General features: G+C 37.6%; 1 protein-coding gene across 5 annotated transcripts in view; it reads left to right on the top strand.

Moving 5' to 3' along the window:
* ncam2b (neural cell adhesion molecule 2b) overlaps positions 1–18346 on the top strand; it is a 235687-nt gene that overhangs the window by 135953 nt on the left and 81388 nt on the right. For all 5 annotated transcript variants that reach the window (XM_077217135.1, XM_077217133.1, XM_077217134.1 and 2 more), the window contains exons 2-3: positions 11425–11499; positions 16418–16624. In XM_077217135.1, coding sequence (XP_077073250.1) covers positions 11425–11499; positions 16418–16624 — 282 coding nt within the window. The remainder of the gene's footprint in view (positions 1–11424; positions 11500–16417; positions 16625–18346) is intronic.

Genomic DNA, 18346 nt, shown 5'->3' with positions numbered 1-18346 from the left:
AATCATAAGTCTATCTATCTATCTATCTATCTATCTATCTATCTATCTATCTATCTATCTATCTATCTATCTATCTATCTATCTATCTATCTATCTATCTATAGTATCCGTCTGTCTGTCTGTCTGTCTGTCTGTCCTTCTTTTGTTATAACGTTCTACCTGTCGGTCTGTCTGTCTATCGTTTTATCGTTCTTTTGTTATATTATTCTACCTTCCTGTCTGTCATCCATCCATCCATCCATCCATCCATCCATCCATCCATCCATAAATTAGATGAGTAAATGATTTTAGTAAGACTAATTTCGTCACATTTACTGACAATCACACATTATTCTACTGGACAAATATTAATAACCCATGACATTTTTCTTTCAAAACATATTTTTGCCAGTGTTGTTGCATCCAAATTATTTTGGGGTTAAAAATCATGTAAAAATATCTAATAACAGCCTTAGCTAGCAAACATAATTGCACTACACCACATTACTCGTTTTTTTTATTTTTTATTCTAGATAGCTCATTGAAATGTAATCGTTATTAATAGGAACATGCAATTTTGTTGATATTACTATGAAAATTTAACATTTGAAAATTTAATCAGTTAATGTAAATTTTTTAAAATATTACAGTCATTCTGACTAATTTATTCTCCAAATTTTCATCTGTTTTGAGACTAGTCATATTATGCTGCCTAATCTTGCTGAAAATACCAGAAGCAACACAAAATTCTTTTCTCACCATTTGACCTCTTTTCCAGCAAGAGAGCCCGGCATGTGAAAGCTGTAATCAGATCTTAACACACCCCTGCTGCTTCAGACTAGTAATACAAGGGTTTCTTCTGTTATACGCTGCGTCTAAATAGGCCTGAGAAGCTCTGTGTGCTGAACAGTGGAACTTCTGCCAGTACGGCTTATATTAAGTAGTATAGTTAAATCAAATATAACATCTTTTTTTATTCCTCTTTAAAGTCACACTAACTGTATGAGGTGATGGATCACTATCTGCACTCCCGTTGCTCAACTTTCTCTGTTGGTGTCACAATTTACGGTTGCTTTGTTGTTGTGGATGGCTTTCTTTCTGATTGCCCCTTTAAAAGTGAACTATGTTATTCTAAACCACCAAATGTAAAACATATTCATACAAATCACTGAAATATTAAATGTCTTTGTTTATTTAAATGAAAAGTTTTGATCTGTCATTCTCTCTCATTGTTTTTCATTGCAGGTATTTCCAGTTATAGAAATATTGAAATGTTCATATATATTTTTTAGGTCTAGAGGGGGGCACGATTGATTTAATGCATTCTTGTTGCATAAAATTATTAATTTCTTTCAAAATTCTTATAAAAATAAATCTTACTAACCCTAAACTTTTGAATTGTAGTGTATATATTATTTATAAGTTATTACAAACCAAAGCCATAGAGCATCATATCCTGTTGACCATATATGTGTTGTCTGACTTGATTTGATATGCTTGAAGTCTAGTGTGACTGCACCGCTATGCATTTGGTAAGTGGAAAAATCAGCTGTTGAATTTAAAAATTTCATTAAAGTCTTAATTGAAACAGGAATAACACACTAATCATGTTTTCCATACCTAATCTGTGTCATTCCTCTCCGTGATGATGATCTCGTCTATGTTGATGACCCTTTCTTGGCCTTTCCCAGGGTTCTAAGGTATACACCTCTCTGATTGGCTGACCATTTGTACTGAAATCAAACTGGCAATCAGTTTAGACAAAAACAAACATTTCACGTAACCAGAGCCTGCGCCACAGGGCCAGCCTGTGTTCAATCCAATCAGTTTCCAGGGTGATTGGCACGGCTCTCAATCCCAGAGAGGCCTCCTTCATCCACCACGAGTCCCTGCTCCACAAATCACACAGTGACGGCAGAGGATCCGGTGACTTTGCCGTATATCACAGCCCGTGCGCGGGCGCGCTCAATCAGCATCATTACCCTCCCCTGCTCAGAGGAGGGCGGCCATTTTAACTGCACTGATTATGCTAATCTGGTGACAGGGGACCAACCTCGGTTGATGTAGTGGCTTATTAATATTTACTGACAGCGTCCCAGCACGGGGGAGTGTGTGACATAGCACTGGATCTGTTGGGAGTGCTGACACACAGCCTCACTGTGTTTACATCCCTTCCTTTCTGATGTTCTACAAACTGTTCAATTAACGTTGCAAAGACGAAAACATTCGCGCATTTGTATATTTATCATTTAGCCACTAGGCTGATCGGAGTATTGGACTTTGCTGTACGGACATGGAAGAGAATTGAAGGGGATAAAGGAATGGATGTATCGGCGTGACAGGTTTCATTTTTGAAGAGGGCTGAAGCGATAGACCGCCAGTGGGGTGTGAGAAAGAAGATTGAAGAGTGAAGAGAGAAATGTATTTATTTGTGTCAGTGCTACACAAGAGTGGTGAGCATTCCTCAATGTTTGTTTGGGGCTGACAAATGGCACAGTCCTCCTGGCACAGACTGATTGACAGTATTGAAGACTGTGTGAGACATCAACAGTGTGTCCACAGAGGAGACAGCTTAAGCCAATCTGTCTTCAAGTCTAGAATAAGAAAACGGGGCGCGGAATTATGTTGTGTGTACGTTAGGTACAAAAAGTATGTTAGGTACAACTTTTTATTGTTGAAATTAACATTAAAATTAATAATTATTTTTCATTAGTAGTTAATGTGAATTATTTTTGCTTCTTGGGAGAAAGAAACAGATTTGATTTCTTGCTGGAAAATAGCATAGCTTGAACATTGTTGGTAAATATTTCCTTTTTGTGTTGAAAAGAATAAATTCTCATGAGTCATGAAGGTGAGTAAATGGCCAAATTTTTACTTTTGGGTATAAAGGTGAGGGTTTGTTGCACTTTCCCCCCCTGAGGTTTATGTCTTACATGATCCTTTTCCACTCTCTCTTTGAATTTGCTACTTTAAGAATTCTCTATGTCAATCAAAATGAACCAAAATGACCTTTTACAATTGATAAACATATTTGCAAGTGAAAAGACTAACAATTCTTGCTTATGTGATGCAATATAGTCCTCTTCCCCATTTTTCAAAAACAGCCTTTTTGCAAAGCCAGCATCACATTGTGACAAGTTCACATATCAGTTCACACAGCATGTGTCACACAAACTGTAAGGTCAGGCTCCAGTTAACAGGGGCCTTGGTAAAAGACTTCAGTCCAGTCAGAAGGGATCCTTTGGGAATGCTATGAATGGCCTCTTTAAATTGTGATATTTTGTTTTCTCCCTTTTCTCTGCTCATGTTTGTCCTTCTGTCAGATTAATACCACACGGGGAAGAAAAGCAGCTCTCATCACACATAAAAAAGTGTTGTCTTTGCATTTAATTAACACAGCAGGATTCAGTCAGCATGGAGAAAGAAAACAATTAACATTTCCAGCATGTCTCTCACTGTATTGCACATATAATCTCATTTAAATTTGAATTCAATCCAGAAGGAAAGCATAAAGCCTGTTGTCAGAAATCTCTCTGGAATTGTTTATATCGTAAACACATTAAATGCAGAACATAAATTTACGCCTGGCAAAACTCTCAATACGTGCGACAAATGTCAATAAATAATGGACTCAAAGTTAATGGTAGGTTGGGCTGAATGAGCACATTTGGTCAGCTATATGCATTGTGGATACTTAGCATCCTCTTTGTGGGTTTCGGTCATTCCGCATAAGAGAAGGATTTTTCATGCATTCAGAACTTGATTGGCTTCAGTATGAGCGTCCGCTTTGCATTCAGCCATATAGCCACTGAGTTAAAGCAGATAAGACTTGTCCCTCCTCGTACAGCAAGCGCACCGGCAGCATTGTCAGCTTGAAGAGTCGTATTCAACTCATTCACATCTCCCTTATTTAAGCAGGTCAGCCGGTGTCAAGTCAATTCCGCCATGATAATAAATTCTCACGGACTAGACGGAGAGTCTGATTCAATTTCTGCACAATGAAATCTTAACCTACAAACCCCAGCAGGTTCCTCGAAAAGAAGAAGTTCGTGCTCAATTCTCCTTTGGCTCTGTTTATGAGTTTCACAAGAGCTTGACCCTGTCCGTTGCCGCTCGAATCTATTTCGGTGACTTACAGAGCTGGTTTGAAACATAATTAGATAGCACTTTTGGGAAAACGCTCATCCCCAGACAATTTTTGGGGTTCTGAAAGATTTGATTTGAACAGATCCCAAAGGTTCTAACTACATCTAGTCTCTGTTAAACCGCTAACTTTGGTCGGTTCCATGTGTAGCGCATAGTGTCTCGGTTATCAGTAACTTACACCTTGGTCATTTCTATTTCCTCTGAGAGAGATGTAAGGAGGCAGAGGGGACAGAGAGAGAGATCTCTCAAGTCATTTACTCTGACAGTTCAGGTGCAAGGGAATGCACAGAAAGAGACGGGGGGAGAGAGGGAGCAATGTAGCCATCCTCTCTCTAGCACTTAAATTACATCTGTGGTAGAATCCAGTCTTATTTCAGGGGGAAGAGAGTTGTGCAAATGCCCAATACCATCCAGTAGTTCCTTCAGACAAGGGGGACAGGTCCCGACTGTGGAGGTAGAGGTTAAAGAGGAACCACTTTAATAAAGCCTGCAATGAGGAAAGACAACTTTTCAAACCACATGTAATTCGTTTGACACTATGTGAAAATAAGATTGCACTAGCGAGTGAATATTGCTGTCAGTTTACAAGTACAGGTATGATTTTTCCATGTATGAGTCCATTTGGTGTGAGTTAACTTGAAAAGTCCAACAACTTTTAGAAAATTGGATCTTTTGAATTTGTTTAAATGAATCCAGTCAACGAATTGATTCAGTGATTTGCTAAAAGGGAATTCCACTGAAATATGTAGTACATGGAAAAGTTTGTGTTTTTTTATTATTATAATTTTTATTTCTCATGTTACCCCCTTGCTTGTAGTTGTAAGAATTTTAGTGGCAAAAGCATCTTTCGCCCTTTACAGCTGTTCAAAAAGAGCTGTTTTGCCAGTTTACTTTCGCTGTAGTATTTTCATTCATTCATTCTTTCATTCATTCATTCATAACTTTAGATAACACAGCTCATGATGGCCGCTAAGAAGGGTTTGGGCCTGTCTTGTGGTACATTACACTATTATGATAAAAATAAAGGTTCTTTATTGCCATTGATGGTTCCATGAAAAACCTTTAACATCCAATCTTTCCATCCCACAAAAGGCTCTTTATAGTGGATTTCTAAAATGTTCTTCACACACACACAATCAAAAAAAAAAAAGGTTATTTAAAGAACTGTTCACTGAAATGTTATTTTTGGAACCAAAAAACAGTTTTTCTACGGCATCGCTGTGAAACCCACCTTTGGGACCTTTATTTTTAAGAGTGTAGCCAATCAGCGTCAGGTTCAGACAGACCTATTTGTGATTCACTTTGACTCATTCTAAAGATAAGAATGATCTCGCTGGCAGTGAGAAAGCATAGCACACTGTTAAATGACTGGTGTGTAGCCTTTCAGCCTGGGGGCTTTGCACTGCTGCCTGCTTAATTACCACTAACTCACTTCTTCCACACGGGCATTTTGTTCGGAATGGCAAACACACCACAGAATTACAGTAAAGCAGAGAGTTATGTCTGCACCTCAGGCCTCCATTGATTTCAGACTGTTTTTATTGGTCTGGGGTCCCGCGTGAGCAAATATTATGAGGACCCATGCACTTTGTTTTACGGCTTTTAGTTATCATTACAGAATTTTCTTGCTGCTATAGTTCAGTAATTTTTTTATTTTTGTGTTTTGGCAGGTATTGATATTTTGGGGCATTACTTATTTATTCTGGCACAGCCTGCACATTTTTGGGTGGTTCTCTCCATTTGCACATCTAATTGCTTTGGCAACTCATCTCTTCAACTCTCGCACTCTCCCGTGCTCTTCTGTTTTCTGTTTTCAGGGAGCTACGCACTACCAGCGAAACACGATTGTTGTGTTCCACTGCTTGAAATAGACATGTTTAATGCCAAAAAAAAAAAAGGATTTTCCCTATTGGTGGTCTGATATGTCAATAGTGTATTTTCTTTTTCTTTTCATTCTCTCAGCTCGTAAATTGGTGAAAAAAGTGGTGTTCTCTATTTTTGCTCCAATGGCTGTGATTCATATCAGTTTAATTAGATTATTTGGCTGACAGACAGTTAGGTTTAATCAGAGAACCGACTCTCGTGTGAGTGTGAAGTAATTAATTGCTTTAATTACATTTAGTTCCAGTCTTGGCTCTGAGGGAAGTTGTAAAAGATAACCCATATGCTATCAGAGCTCAAACTTGGAGATAAAAAAGGCAGGTTAAGAGTATGTCAGAATGACCAGGGTAAGAATGAGCCTCACTGATATGTTTTTTATTTATTTGTTTGTTTGTTTGTGTCCACTATACCATTCAAAAGTTTTGGGTCAATAAGATTTATTTTCTCTTATGCTCGCTAAGGCTGCATTTTGATTACAGATACAGAAAAAACTGTAATATAGTGGAATAGTATGTATAGTGCAATAGTACAAGTGGAATAGTACAAATTAAAATAATTGCTCTCTATTTGAATATATTTAAAATGTAATTTATTTTAATTGTATTGTATTTAGTCTGTATCGCGCTTATTCAAGCGTGAAAGAGAACTGGATTCTGGCGCGCTGTCTGTGCGTCGTGTGCGTCAGGTCATTCACAGACAGCGCGCCAGAATCCAGTTCTCTTTCGCGCTTGAATAATAACACACACATTTATGCCAAAATGTCCGTTTTGTCAATTGTATCCTCACAAGAACAGTCTTAAATGAGTTAAATAAAATCTTAAATGAACGTAAATGAGAAAATTAAATGCGAAACATCCTGTCATCAGCGACAGATCTTAAAGGGACAGCAGCCAATTCTTTCTGTCAGTAAAGTTAACCAAAGAACAAAGGAGAATAGAGCAAATTACTCACTGATCTTGTCTAAAGAACGATTGTAGCTTTAATAAGGATTAATCTATATTTAATTTATAATTTATGCAGTTCAGACTATTTGATAACCTTATTCAATTTCTGTATATGTCGTACCTGTTAGACAGGAAGCGCACAGGTACATATGACATTTATTATGGGTTTATGTGAGGATTGTTTAAAGTTCACTTAAATCAAAAAGTTGTTATATTTTTGAAGCCTAATAAATGTTTCAAATTTGGGGGGGGGGGGGGGTCCTTATCATCAAGACATCAGTAGCTATATTAATATCAGTGATACTGGCCTTCATTCATAAAAAGATGCTACTGTCTTTATGTTGTTTTTACATTACAGTGGAAATTGGATCTCGCATAATTTAAATTTTATTTACACACAAAACATTAATGGTGAACATTTTGGACTTTATAAAATTATTCTCTCAAGTCTTGGCAATCGGCCCCTATTAAACAATAAAAAAGTTAAGAAATCTTTTTGTTATACATAGTTTAGTAGCCTACTTATTTTTGCAGAATTTATCATTATAATCAACTTAATTATTTCCTGGATTTTGTATCACCATAGTCCCTAAATGCATGTAAATGCAGGAAATGGGATTCAAATCGAAAAAAAAATTCCCTCATTTTGTGCCCCCCCTCTCTCATCAATGTTTTGTGAAATATTAGATACACTTTGATTACAGGTGTCAATGTGCTTGACTCAAAGTGTACAATGTAATAATGTCTTCAAATCATTTGTACACACTATATTAAGTGGCATTTTGTTCATTAACTTGTGGCACCAAATATGTAATATTGTTAACAGTACAATAAGGAAAAGAAAAAGAAAAAAACTTAATGAGAAGGCTTGTTTTTTTCTCCCTAAGTAGTCTTGGGGAGTAATTATATTCTGGTTGCCACGGGCAGCAGCTCACATACCCTCAGACTTGTCTCCATCCAGATGACTAGCTCCAGCCCCACTGTGCTGTAATTAATCATTACGCCAGATGCCAGTGCTTCCCCCATGAGCTCCGTCAGTGTGTGTTTAATTGTGTGTTCGCAAGTGTGTACGTGTGTCCAGTTTGCTCTTGACTCTTGCATGCCGATGTGCGAAAATCATAAAAAGAACACGAGTTGGTCATTCTTGGATGAACGGAGAGACCTCCAGCAAAAGGAGTTTGTCTGCTTTATCGCACATTCATGCTCCAGCTCCAGCATGCATTCGTGTTCTCATTCGTATGCGGTCCGCTGCCCTCACCTCTACCTGAGCCACAAATTCACAGAGCACTTTTAACAAGGAACCCCGGACTTCCCACTGTCATCTCCGTATGATTGGCTCTGCGGGTAGAAGAACATGGTGATTTCATCTGGTACTGAGCAGTTCTAAAGGGGAAAAAAATACCTGAAAACTCACAAACCCTCATGTCGTCCCAAACACAAATGACCATATTTATTTATTGCATGTAACAAAAGGGATTACCATAAAAGATTTAGCATGCTCTCAAGTGACTGCAAAGGCCTATCTTAGACTTGCAGGCTTTAGAGCAAATAGAGCAGGGAAAGTGTTGGGTAGCGGTCTTTGGGTACTTGGGCAGCCAATTGTTTATTTTGTTTACGCTTCGCTTGAGCAGTTTTCACTCTGTGTTCCTCAAATTCCCTGGAAGCCTTCAATGTGATGTTCCTCCACTTGGATCTATCAGCTGCCAGTATCTCCCAGTCTTGGGGGTTAATATCAACTTGTATCAACTGTTGCTTCAGCTGATCCTTATGGCACTTGACGGTCTTGCCTAGGCGGTCTGCACAATGAGGAAACAAAATGTGGAAATAAGAGATCCAATGCATAGAGAGTAAATCAGTTCCACAGCATGTCTCGCTAGTTCTGCTGTTTTCAATTGTCAACAATTGTCTTTTTAATCCTTTTAAACTCATGAAATATTTTAGCTTTGTGATTGTACAGTGGATCATTTTTGAAGGTGAGGAGTTATAATAAACATCCTCAATGAATTAATCCCTCAATGAAATCACTCAATGAAAAACAGAACAATTCAATTAAATTCAATATAAAGGGAAACATCCCCACCTAGTGGTGGGCGGCGCCACATAATTTTTAACGCAGGTGCTGAGGGGGTGCTAGATCATTGAGAGGGGGAGCTGCGCAATTGTATATATTATATATAAATGCTATTAATAAATTAGCAAAACTTGGCCACTCAATATTTAATATTCAATTATTTTAATTATCACAATTAAAGTTTTAATTTTATTAAATTGAACAAGCACAAAATTCACCATTCAATCAAATATTCTTCAAGATTTATTATTATTAATAATGTTATTTCAACATATCTCATTATTTCGACATAATATCTGTGCGTGCAACAAGCAAGATGTGCATTTGTAAATCCGGTGACACGCGTGCATTGATTATTATTAATAAACTAGTTGAGGCTGCAAAGATGAAGTTGACGATCGCCATCTCCGTAGTTAACATGCCAATAGAGAGAAACATAATGGACTACATAATCAGAGAGTAGCTTATTTCGCTTTATGTGGCTTAATGCAGATTAGAATGTCCCTTATTATGTCGAAATAACGAGTTATTGTGTCGAAATAGCGACTTATGTCAAAATAACAGATATTATGTCGAAATAACAACATTTTATGTCGTTATAATGAGATGATTAAATATCTCGAAATAACAAGATACGTTTTCTTCTTTCTTCTTTCATGGTTTCCATAGAGTATAAGCCTACAGCCTGAATATAATTGCTTCCAGAAATTATTTGTGGGTGTGCTTTGGTCTTTCTTGGGGGTGCTGAAGCACCTGCTAGCCCCTCCCTATAGCGCCGCCCATGTGGTGAACAAGCACAATTTACATGAATAAAACAATTAATCCATAAAACACATAACACATTTTACAAACATACCTACACAATGAGGAATCAAAATGTGTAAATAAGGGATATAGTCTACGTCTATCAGTTCTAAATAAAACACAAGACAATTCGAGACATTCGACGCCAAACACAAATGAACAGTTCCCTAAGGAGTTCATTTCAGGTAAAATCCACAACAAATCAAGTATGTATGTGTTTTGTACACTTTTAACTGATAATCCTCCGACTGCTCAAAACGTACAACTTACCCACAGCATGTCTCGTTAGTTCTGCTGTGGGCGGCCTCGGTCCCCATTCCACGCGTTCCATCACGTATGCCCACAGATGGCGCTGTTCCCATTTATACATTATTTAACACTTTTACACTCTGTTACACTTGCGTGGGACTCCTCGATTTCGCTTGCCCTGGCAAAGTTCCCAATAGAACACTGCTTTTGGCAGCCTCCCGTCATCCATGCGTAACACATGTCCTACCCAACAAAGCTGACGCAGTAGAAGCATGGTCTCAATGCTTGGCAAGCCCACTTCTTCCAGTACTTCTGTTTGTCTTGAAGTCCACCTGAGTTCCCATATAATGGAATGGAGACAACGTTGATGGAAGCACTCAAGTATAGTCGAATGTGCTTTCTGTGGACCCATGGCTCGGAACCATTCAGCAGAGTGCTGAGGATAACTGCCTTGTAAACTTGGATTTTATCAGCAGGTGCAATGAGCGGTTTCTTGCTTTGGCGAGTTGGTGGTCCATGCCCTTGCATAGCCTATTGTTGCGTCATTTGAAATGACACTTCCCAAATAAGTTAATTGGTCCACTACGTTCAGAAGATGGCAATTGATGTTGATTTCGGGTGGATTATAGGTGTCTTTTGTAATAACTCCAGGCTACCATATTACCATATATATGTATATATATATATATATATATATATATATGTATATATATATATATATATATATATATATATATATATATATATATATATATATATAAAATATTTATTGTCATAATATCATAATCATTATCCATATTTATGGAAACTTAACTGGAATTGAGTTACTAAAAATATATTTTTAATATAGTTCTGACCCACATCTGGCTGTGCAAAGACATAATTTTGTCATTGCAACAGATACATATAGATATACAGTACAGTTATTGGCACCCATAGTTGTCTCTATTCTCTTTAATTGTGTAGAAAAGAGCAGCTTGTACATTCAGTAAGAGTTCATTTTAAATGATTTAAATTGGTAAATCACATTCTAAAACCACAGACAACGCATACAAATAAATGACACTACCGGCAGTGTGCAGTTCATTCTTAGTGGATTCCTCCCTGACAGTGAAATGCAATGCAAGAACAGACCACGTATATAAAAAAGAAAAAGGTTGATCAAAGCTTTGTCTGTCTTGTGTCCTTTTCTTTTCCAGCACTTTTTTTGTACCAGGTGCTAGATGTTCCAGGCTGGCTAGCCTGATTGAAGTGATTGGGAGGGGGCTTATAGAAGTCTTGCTGTACCCTCTCATCTCTCCCGCTTACCTCTCTCTTATCTCTCTCTGTCTTTCTTCCTTTGTTTTCCAGGTGTCCTCCAGGTGTCAATCTCGCTAAAAAAGGTGGAGCTAAGCGTCGGAGAGTCCAAGTTTTTCACATGCACAGGTCAGAACTCTCGCAGCATCACCTGATCATGTGTCTGACATTGATGTATATGAGATAGATGCATGACTGCACACAATTTACGTAGTGCTGACTCAAGTAGTCGTTTGTTTAAGTTGAATGGCTTAAATAAAGTCTCCTGTCGTACGCAGTATGAAATACCAAGACTAAGGCTTTCTTCATGACCAAGTAAATTGTCTGATTGTGTGTGTATTTCAATATTTTTATTCTTGGACTGACAGCTGTTTTTATAATGATTGTTTTACAATATTTTATTTATTTTTTGTAAACTGGGTGGGGACCTTCAGGGGTCTGTAATAGGTTGCTTTGAGGAAATTTTACCAAATATATTTTTAAAGGCTGTCAACATTACCAGGCTAACGTAAAATTTGATGTGATCAATTATGTTTATTTTGTTATGTTTATCACAGTTATTGAATTTGATAATTCAAATTTGATGCAGTCAAAATCAGTAATCACATTTTTTCATTATATTGACAGGCATAGTTTGTAATAGTAAAAAGCTAAATATATTACACACACACTCACACACTGCGTTTAAAACTTCTGCACTACTATTTAAAAAGTTTTTTTAAGGTAATTGTTTTTAAAATTGTATTCATTTTTTTATTAATACTTTTATTAAGCAAGGTCCTATTAAATTGATTTTTAAAAGTTTTTGTTTTTTTACAAAATATTTCTATTTAAAATAAATGAAATGTTCTTTGGAACTTTCTATACATCAAATTCTGTTTACATTTCTAAAAAAACAGCACAATGGTTTTTAACATAATGTTGTTTTTTTCTTGCTCACAAAATCAGCATATTAGAATGATTGACATTGAAAACTGCTGAAAATTCAGCATTGCCATCACAGAAAAATGTAAAATGTAATCAATTACATTTTAAAAGAATATAAAACATTTATTTTAAAGGAATAGTTCACCCAAAAATTTTAATTATTCCATAATTTACTCACCCTTCTTCAAGCCATCCTAGGCATATATCACTTTCTTCTTTCAGCCGAACACAATCGGAGTTATATAAAATAATATCCTTGCTCTTTCGCAGCTTTGTAATAGCGCCCGAGTTTTTGAAGCTCCAAAAAGCACATCCATATATCATAAGAGTTATCCATACGACTCCAGTGGGTTAATAAATGGCGTCTGAAGAGAAGCAATGGTTTTTGTACGAAAAAATATTGGGTCAGGTCACCCTTCCGCCGTAACTCGACTCTCTCGTGAATGTGCATACAGCCTTTGCCGGGAGCCAGTGGTTATAGTTTATAAAGTTTTAAATGTGGATAGATTTCTAACAAAATCATATCGCTTCACTTCAGAAGGCATTTATTAACCTACTGGAGTCATATTGTTTACATGATGAATGGATGAGTTTTTTGAAGCTTCCAGAACTTGGACACTATTCAATGCCATTACAAAGCTGAGTTATTTAATATAACTCTGATTGTATTCGGCGGAAAGATGAAAGTTACATACACCTGGCTTGAGGGTGAGTAAATGATGGGATCATTTTCTTTCTTGGCTGAACTATTCCTTTAAATTGTAAAATTGTTCTATTGAAAGACATTAAAAAAAATCTTACTGACCCCAAATTTTTCAATGGTAGTACACACACACAGACACACACACACACACACACACACACACACACACACACACACACACACACACACACACACACACACACACACACACACACACACACACACATACATACATACATAATAATAAAATATCATACATAAACACCTTAATGCATGATAATATATAGATGGTGATGTCATGATTGGGGGCCCATGCCTTTTTTTGTAAGCAAAAAAAAAGTTTGTAGTCTAAACACTAAAAATCAGCACAATTCCCTTGCTCAAAGTTACTTATCATTCAAGACCAGTAGATTGCTGCCTGTAAACCGCAGATCCTAAGCCTGTCTCTTCTTGCAGACTGCAGGCAAGGTTGTGCTTGGACTTGAGTATGGATATCCATGTGCACAGGGGTAGATTATGTTTTGTGCTGAAGCTGGGTGTTGTTTTTCTTTTCCACATGGCTGAGCTGCTGTAGTCAGGTTGCAGGGCTTTGCTGCGTGAGCTCCAGGCACTACCTGACAGAATCCCTTAAACTGGGTGATGAATGCTGACCCCTGCTGGACTCCGTCCAGATTGCGAGTGATTAGCACACCTGGTATGTGTCTGGAGATATTATGGAGGATGCACACATGCCCTGCAGACCTTCAGCTCAACTAGCTGAGGCAAACCAGCATGCTTGCCTCCCAAAATAGCTTTGGGATATGCAGGGATATTGCTTTGATGTATTTATAAAGTTCTTTTTTTGGCTACAGCAGGACAGATAAACTCTTTCATTTCTGTGCTGCATGTTATGGAAATAATTTGCTCCAGAAAAGCGAATTTTGCATATAATGGTGGATAACTATTGAGGAATGATTAAAATACTATTTTTAGCAAAGAGCTAGACATGTTCAGTGCATACTGAAATAGAAAACATAGAGCTCCATGACATAATGAAATAAAATTGATATTGTCAAATGACTACCATTTTAGAGTGAAGCTCAGCACTGTGTTTGTTTATACAAGTGCAGCTCATGATAGTATGGAAGCATCTCGCCATTCTGACTGTTTTTTCCTCAGAATTGCGTGATATAAACTCACAATTGTGTGTAATAAATCAGAATTACGAGATATAAACTCACAATTGCAAGAAAAATGTCAGAATTGTGAGTTTATATCGTGTAGTCCTAACAGTGACTGACAGTACTCTTTTACCGGGACAAGTGGGTTATAATAATTAATAGTAATTTGTTACATTTATATAGCGCTTTTCTGAGTACTCAAAGCGCTTTACATGGAAGGGGGAATCTCCTCAACCACCACCAATGTGCAGCATCCACCTGGATGATGATGCGACTGCAGCCATATTGCGCCAGAACGCCCACCACACACCAGCTTACTGGTAGAGAGGAGACAGTGATGAAGCCAATCAGTCAATATGGGGATGATTATGAGGCCATGATGATGTACAAAGGCCAAGATTGGCAAATTTGGCCAGGATGCGGAGTTTAAACCCCTAATCTTTTTCGAAGGACATCCTGGGATTTGTAATGACCACAGAGAGTCAGGACCTCGGTTTAACGTCTCATCCGAAGGACGGTGCTCTTTGACAGTATAATGTCCCCATCACTATACTGGGGTGTTAGGACCCAGACAGACCACAGGGTGATCGCCCCCTGCTGGCCTCACTAACACCTCTTCCAGCAGTAACCTGGTTTTCTCAGGATGTCTCCCATCCAGGTACTAACCAGGCTCAGCCCTGCTTAGCTTCAGTGGGGCTCAACCAGTCCTGGGCTACAGGGTGATATGGCTCCTTGCCTGGTTAAGTGTCTTGCTCAAGGGCACAGTGTTAATATCTCATGACCCCCCCCCCCCCTTTCACTTCCCAAATTAAACTTCATTCACAAGTGAAGAAAATTGAATGTGACCAGCGAAATGCACTAAGCTTTGTCCCTGAGCCCTTCAACCCCTAACATCTCATCCTAACCCCTTCAGCAACTCCTCCGTGGTCCAGCGTCTGCTGAGTGGACTGAGATTATACTGCCATGTCCTCTCCTTGAACCCCTCACGTCCCGCAGATCATCCTCTGCTCCTTCGCTGATAACGCCCTGCCCACTCTCAGCCTCTCTCCCCCTGGCAGAGCTGCATCACAGGGCCGGTTGCATCCTCGGCCTGCCAGTCTGCCTGGAGCCGCAGTCTCACACTCCCCCGTTGAGCAGCCGAAGGCCCCTGTTGTGCAGTTGATTGATGCTTTGAACGGAGAAGTGCTGCACCATGCTGATGCTTTTTATGACCTTCCAGCAAAGCAGGATTTACAGCGCCAAGCACCTTGATACCAAATGTGGGTCCGGCCAGCCAGTCTCTGCAGGGCAAAGCGCATGACGGGTTTTGTTTATCGCAGTGTGCGTGTTTGAGAGACAAAGAGAGAGTGTATGCCACTACCAGAGGCTTAAAAGATATTCTTAAAGGGGAAGTTCTGCACCACTAGCAGCACCAAATGGAATGGCAGTGAAACGTTTCCAGTTGTTTCCCTTTGGGTATGAACATACTGTATTTGGGCTGCATGGTATATCAAAAATAAAATCAATATCGCGATATGGCTTTGTGTGATTGGCAAATATAAGTGCTATTGTTTTCAGTTTGAAGCAGTTTCTGCATGAACACACAGTGCCACACTTCATTCTGAAAACGGCAGCACATATTTTTATTAATTTTATACCCGTCAGAATGAAAGCTTGATGGTTAACTGTTTGAAAATGAGATTAAGACAAAAATATTATTGTAATTTTACAGCAAAATGCAATTATTTTTACTATAGTACATTAGTATTCTTAAAAATATTTCTTATTTTGTTCTGTTTTTTTATTTAATAATAGTAGTTATTATTATTATTATTATTTTACAGTCATATTGAATTGGTCAAAAACAGTGGCAATTTGTCCTATGAAAACTTAAGTGGAAAGTAATTTTTGTTTTGGTTACTGATATGGTTCCTGAAAGAGTTGGTTCTTAGAAAAATCATTTAGCCCTACAAGGATTTTGAAATCTGAGTACGTCATATTTCTGCTTTTTTATTTTATTTATTTTTATTATTTATTTTATGCAGATGCACTCCCAAAATCACCCTACTCACTCTAGAATGAATAATTGAACATTTCTGTATCCTTTCATATAGCAATAAATATTGCAGGAAGAAAAAAAACCTAAATATTGCAATGTCAGTTTTTTTCCAATATTGTGCAGCCCTATGCTTTATCAAATGCTGTGCAATATTGTCAAGTAGTCATTTACACTATATTCTGTACCGCACTATGACCGTAACCGTGTGTGTGTTTGTAGTGATCGGGGAGCCTGTGAATCTGGACTGGTATAACCCACAGGGGGAGCGGATGGTCCCGTCTCAGCGGGTGGCACTGCACAATGAAGGTATCCGTTCCAGACTCACCCTCTACAATGCCAAAATAGAAGACGCTGGAATCTATCGGTGCCAGGCCAGCGATGTACAGGGACATACAGAGGAGGCCACTGTGGTGCTGGAGATCTACCGTAAGTATCAAATAAATCTGCTCATACACACTTTTTATTGCCATTATGGACAAGGTTTTATAAAAATGCTGTATGTAGATGTGTTTAAAATAGGATCAGATATTAACGGGGACTTGGGGTAAAATACCAAGCATATCCCATAATGTAGCAACACAAAATTCCCTTTGAAAAAGGAATTCCTCTGTTTTTAGTTGTAAAGTATTTTACACTAAAAAGATTACAAGTTTATGCTGTTACATTAAGCCTTTTAACTACAACTTTTCCTTGTTAAAAAAATAACTAGAATGTTACTGTAAAAATAAGTAAATAAATTGCATGCAAAAACATTAAGATTCAGAATTATATTGCATTATCTCGATTAAAAATGTTGAAAAATCAGCAGAAATCCATTTTATGAGTGTATTTTAATTTGGTCTAGATGTATCAAGTGTTTCTGCACATACTTCAGTAATATGTCAGTATATTATATTACTATATATTACTATAATATATTATAGTAAAATCAGTACGGTATTTTTTATTGAAGACATTTTTATTTCGCAAGTTTGCATTAAATTGATGTGATGCGACAGTAAAGACCTTTATAATGTTACAAACGGATTTCGATATAAAATAAATGCTGTTCCTTTGAACTCTCATCAAAGAATCTTAAATATAGGCTATCACTGTTTCCACAAAAAAATTAAGCTGTTAATATTTCACTTTTTTCAGTTTTTCTGCAAAAAATTCAGCTTTGCCACCACAGGAATAAACTGCATTTGAAAATAATAATTAAGTAGAAAACAGTTATATTTAAATTGTAACCATATTTCACAATATTACGCAGTTACTGTATTGTTGATCAAATAAATGTAGCCTTGTTGCACAAAAGAGTCTTATTTAAAAAACATTAAAAAAAATCTCACTGACCCCAAACTTTTTTACTGTATTTTCGGTACTATACTGAAGAGTGAGGATCAGGAAATGTCATGAGCCAGAACTGAACTTGCATCACCTGAATGAGCACAGCAGCTCAGTTAGCCATAGAACAACAAATCATTTAACATTAATGCTAAAGTGTTTACTGTGTATTGCCTTGTGTTTGGAGACAGAACCAATAAGAGACTTTTGAGAATTTAGATTCTAAATTGCCTGTAATTCAACACTGTGGGGCTCTTCAGCATGAAAAACAAGCAGCTTTTTCTCCCACCTGCTCATGGCACTCGGCACACAGAATCCACCCAGGGGATACGAGGCTTCATGGCACGCCTGTGGTCTCTGAGCAGTGGGGATGCTGTCCCTTTCAACGTCCCATCGGTGTCAGAGGCCATAGACTCACATCTGTGCTGAGAAACCAGACAGAGATGCCCAGATAATTCTCTTTCTTTTATTTTCTTTTTTGCTCTATTATACAAAGCAGTAGAGAAAATAAATCAGCAAAGGGTTTTCATGTGGGCAAGTAAAGTTGTGACCGTGAGGTTTGCATTTCAATTCACCTATTTTCTTTGGATGTATGTGTTGAAATTGCATCTAAGGCACACTTGTGTGTTTCCTAAAAAGTTTGTTTTGTCTCCAATGACACATCATTCCAATTTCGATACAAAGATTTTTTTTTTATGCATCTCAAGAAGAAAAAAAGATTCAGTTACCCTCCATCTGTTATCATTTGTTCTCTTTGGAGATTAGATTTGATGCAAAAATGTACCTCGAATGATCATACATTTACATTGAGATTTATTCAGC

Source organism: Siphateles boraxobius, unplaced genomic scaffold, assembly GCF_051911475.1.
Source record: "Siphateles boraxobius isolate OS27281-9 unplaced genomic scaffold, OSU_SipBor_1 7, whole genome shotgun sequence".
Classification (NCBI taxonomy): Eukaryota; Metazoa; Chordata; class Actinopteri; order Cypriniformes; family Leuciscidae; genus Siphateles; species Siphateles boraxobius.
The sequence above is the reverse complement of the archived record's forward strand: the minus strand, read 5'-3'. Positions and strand labels throughout refer to the sequence as shown.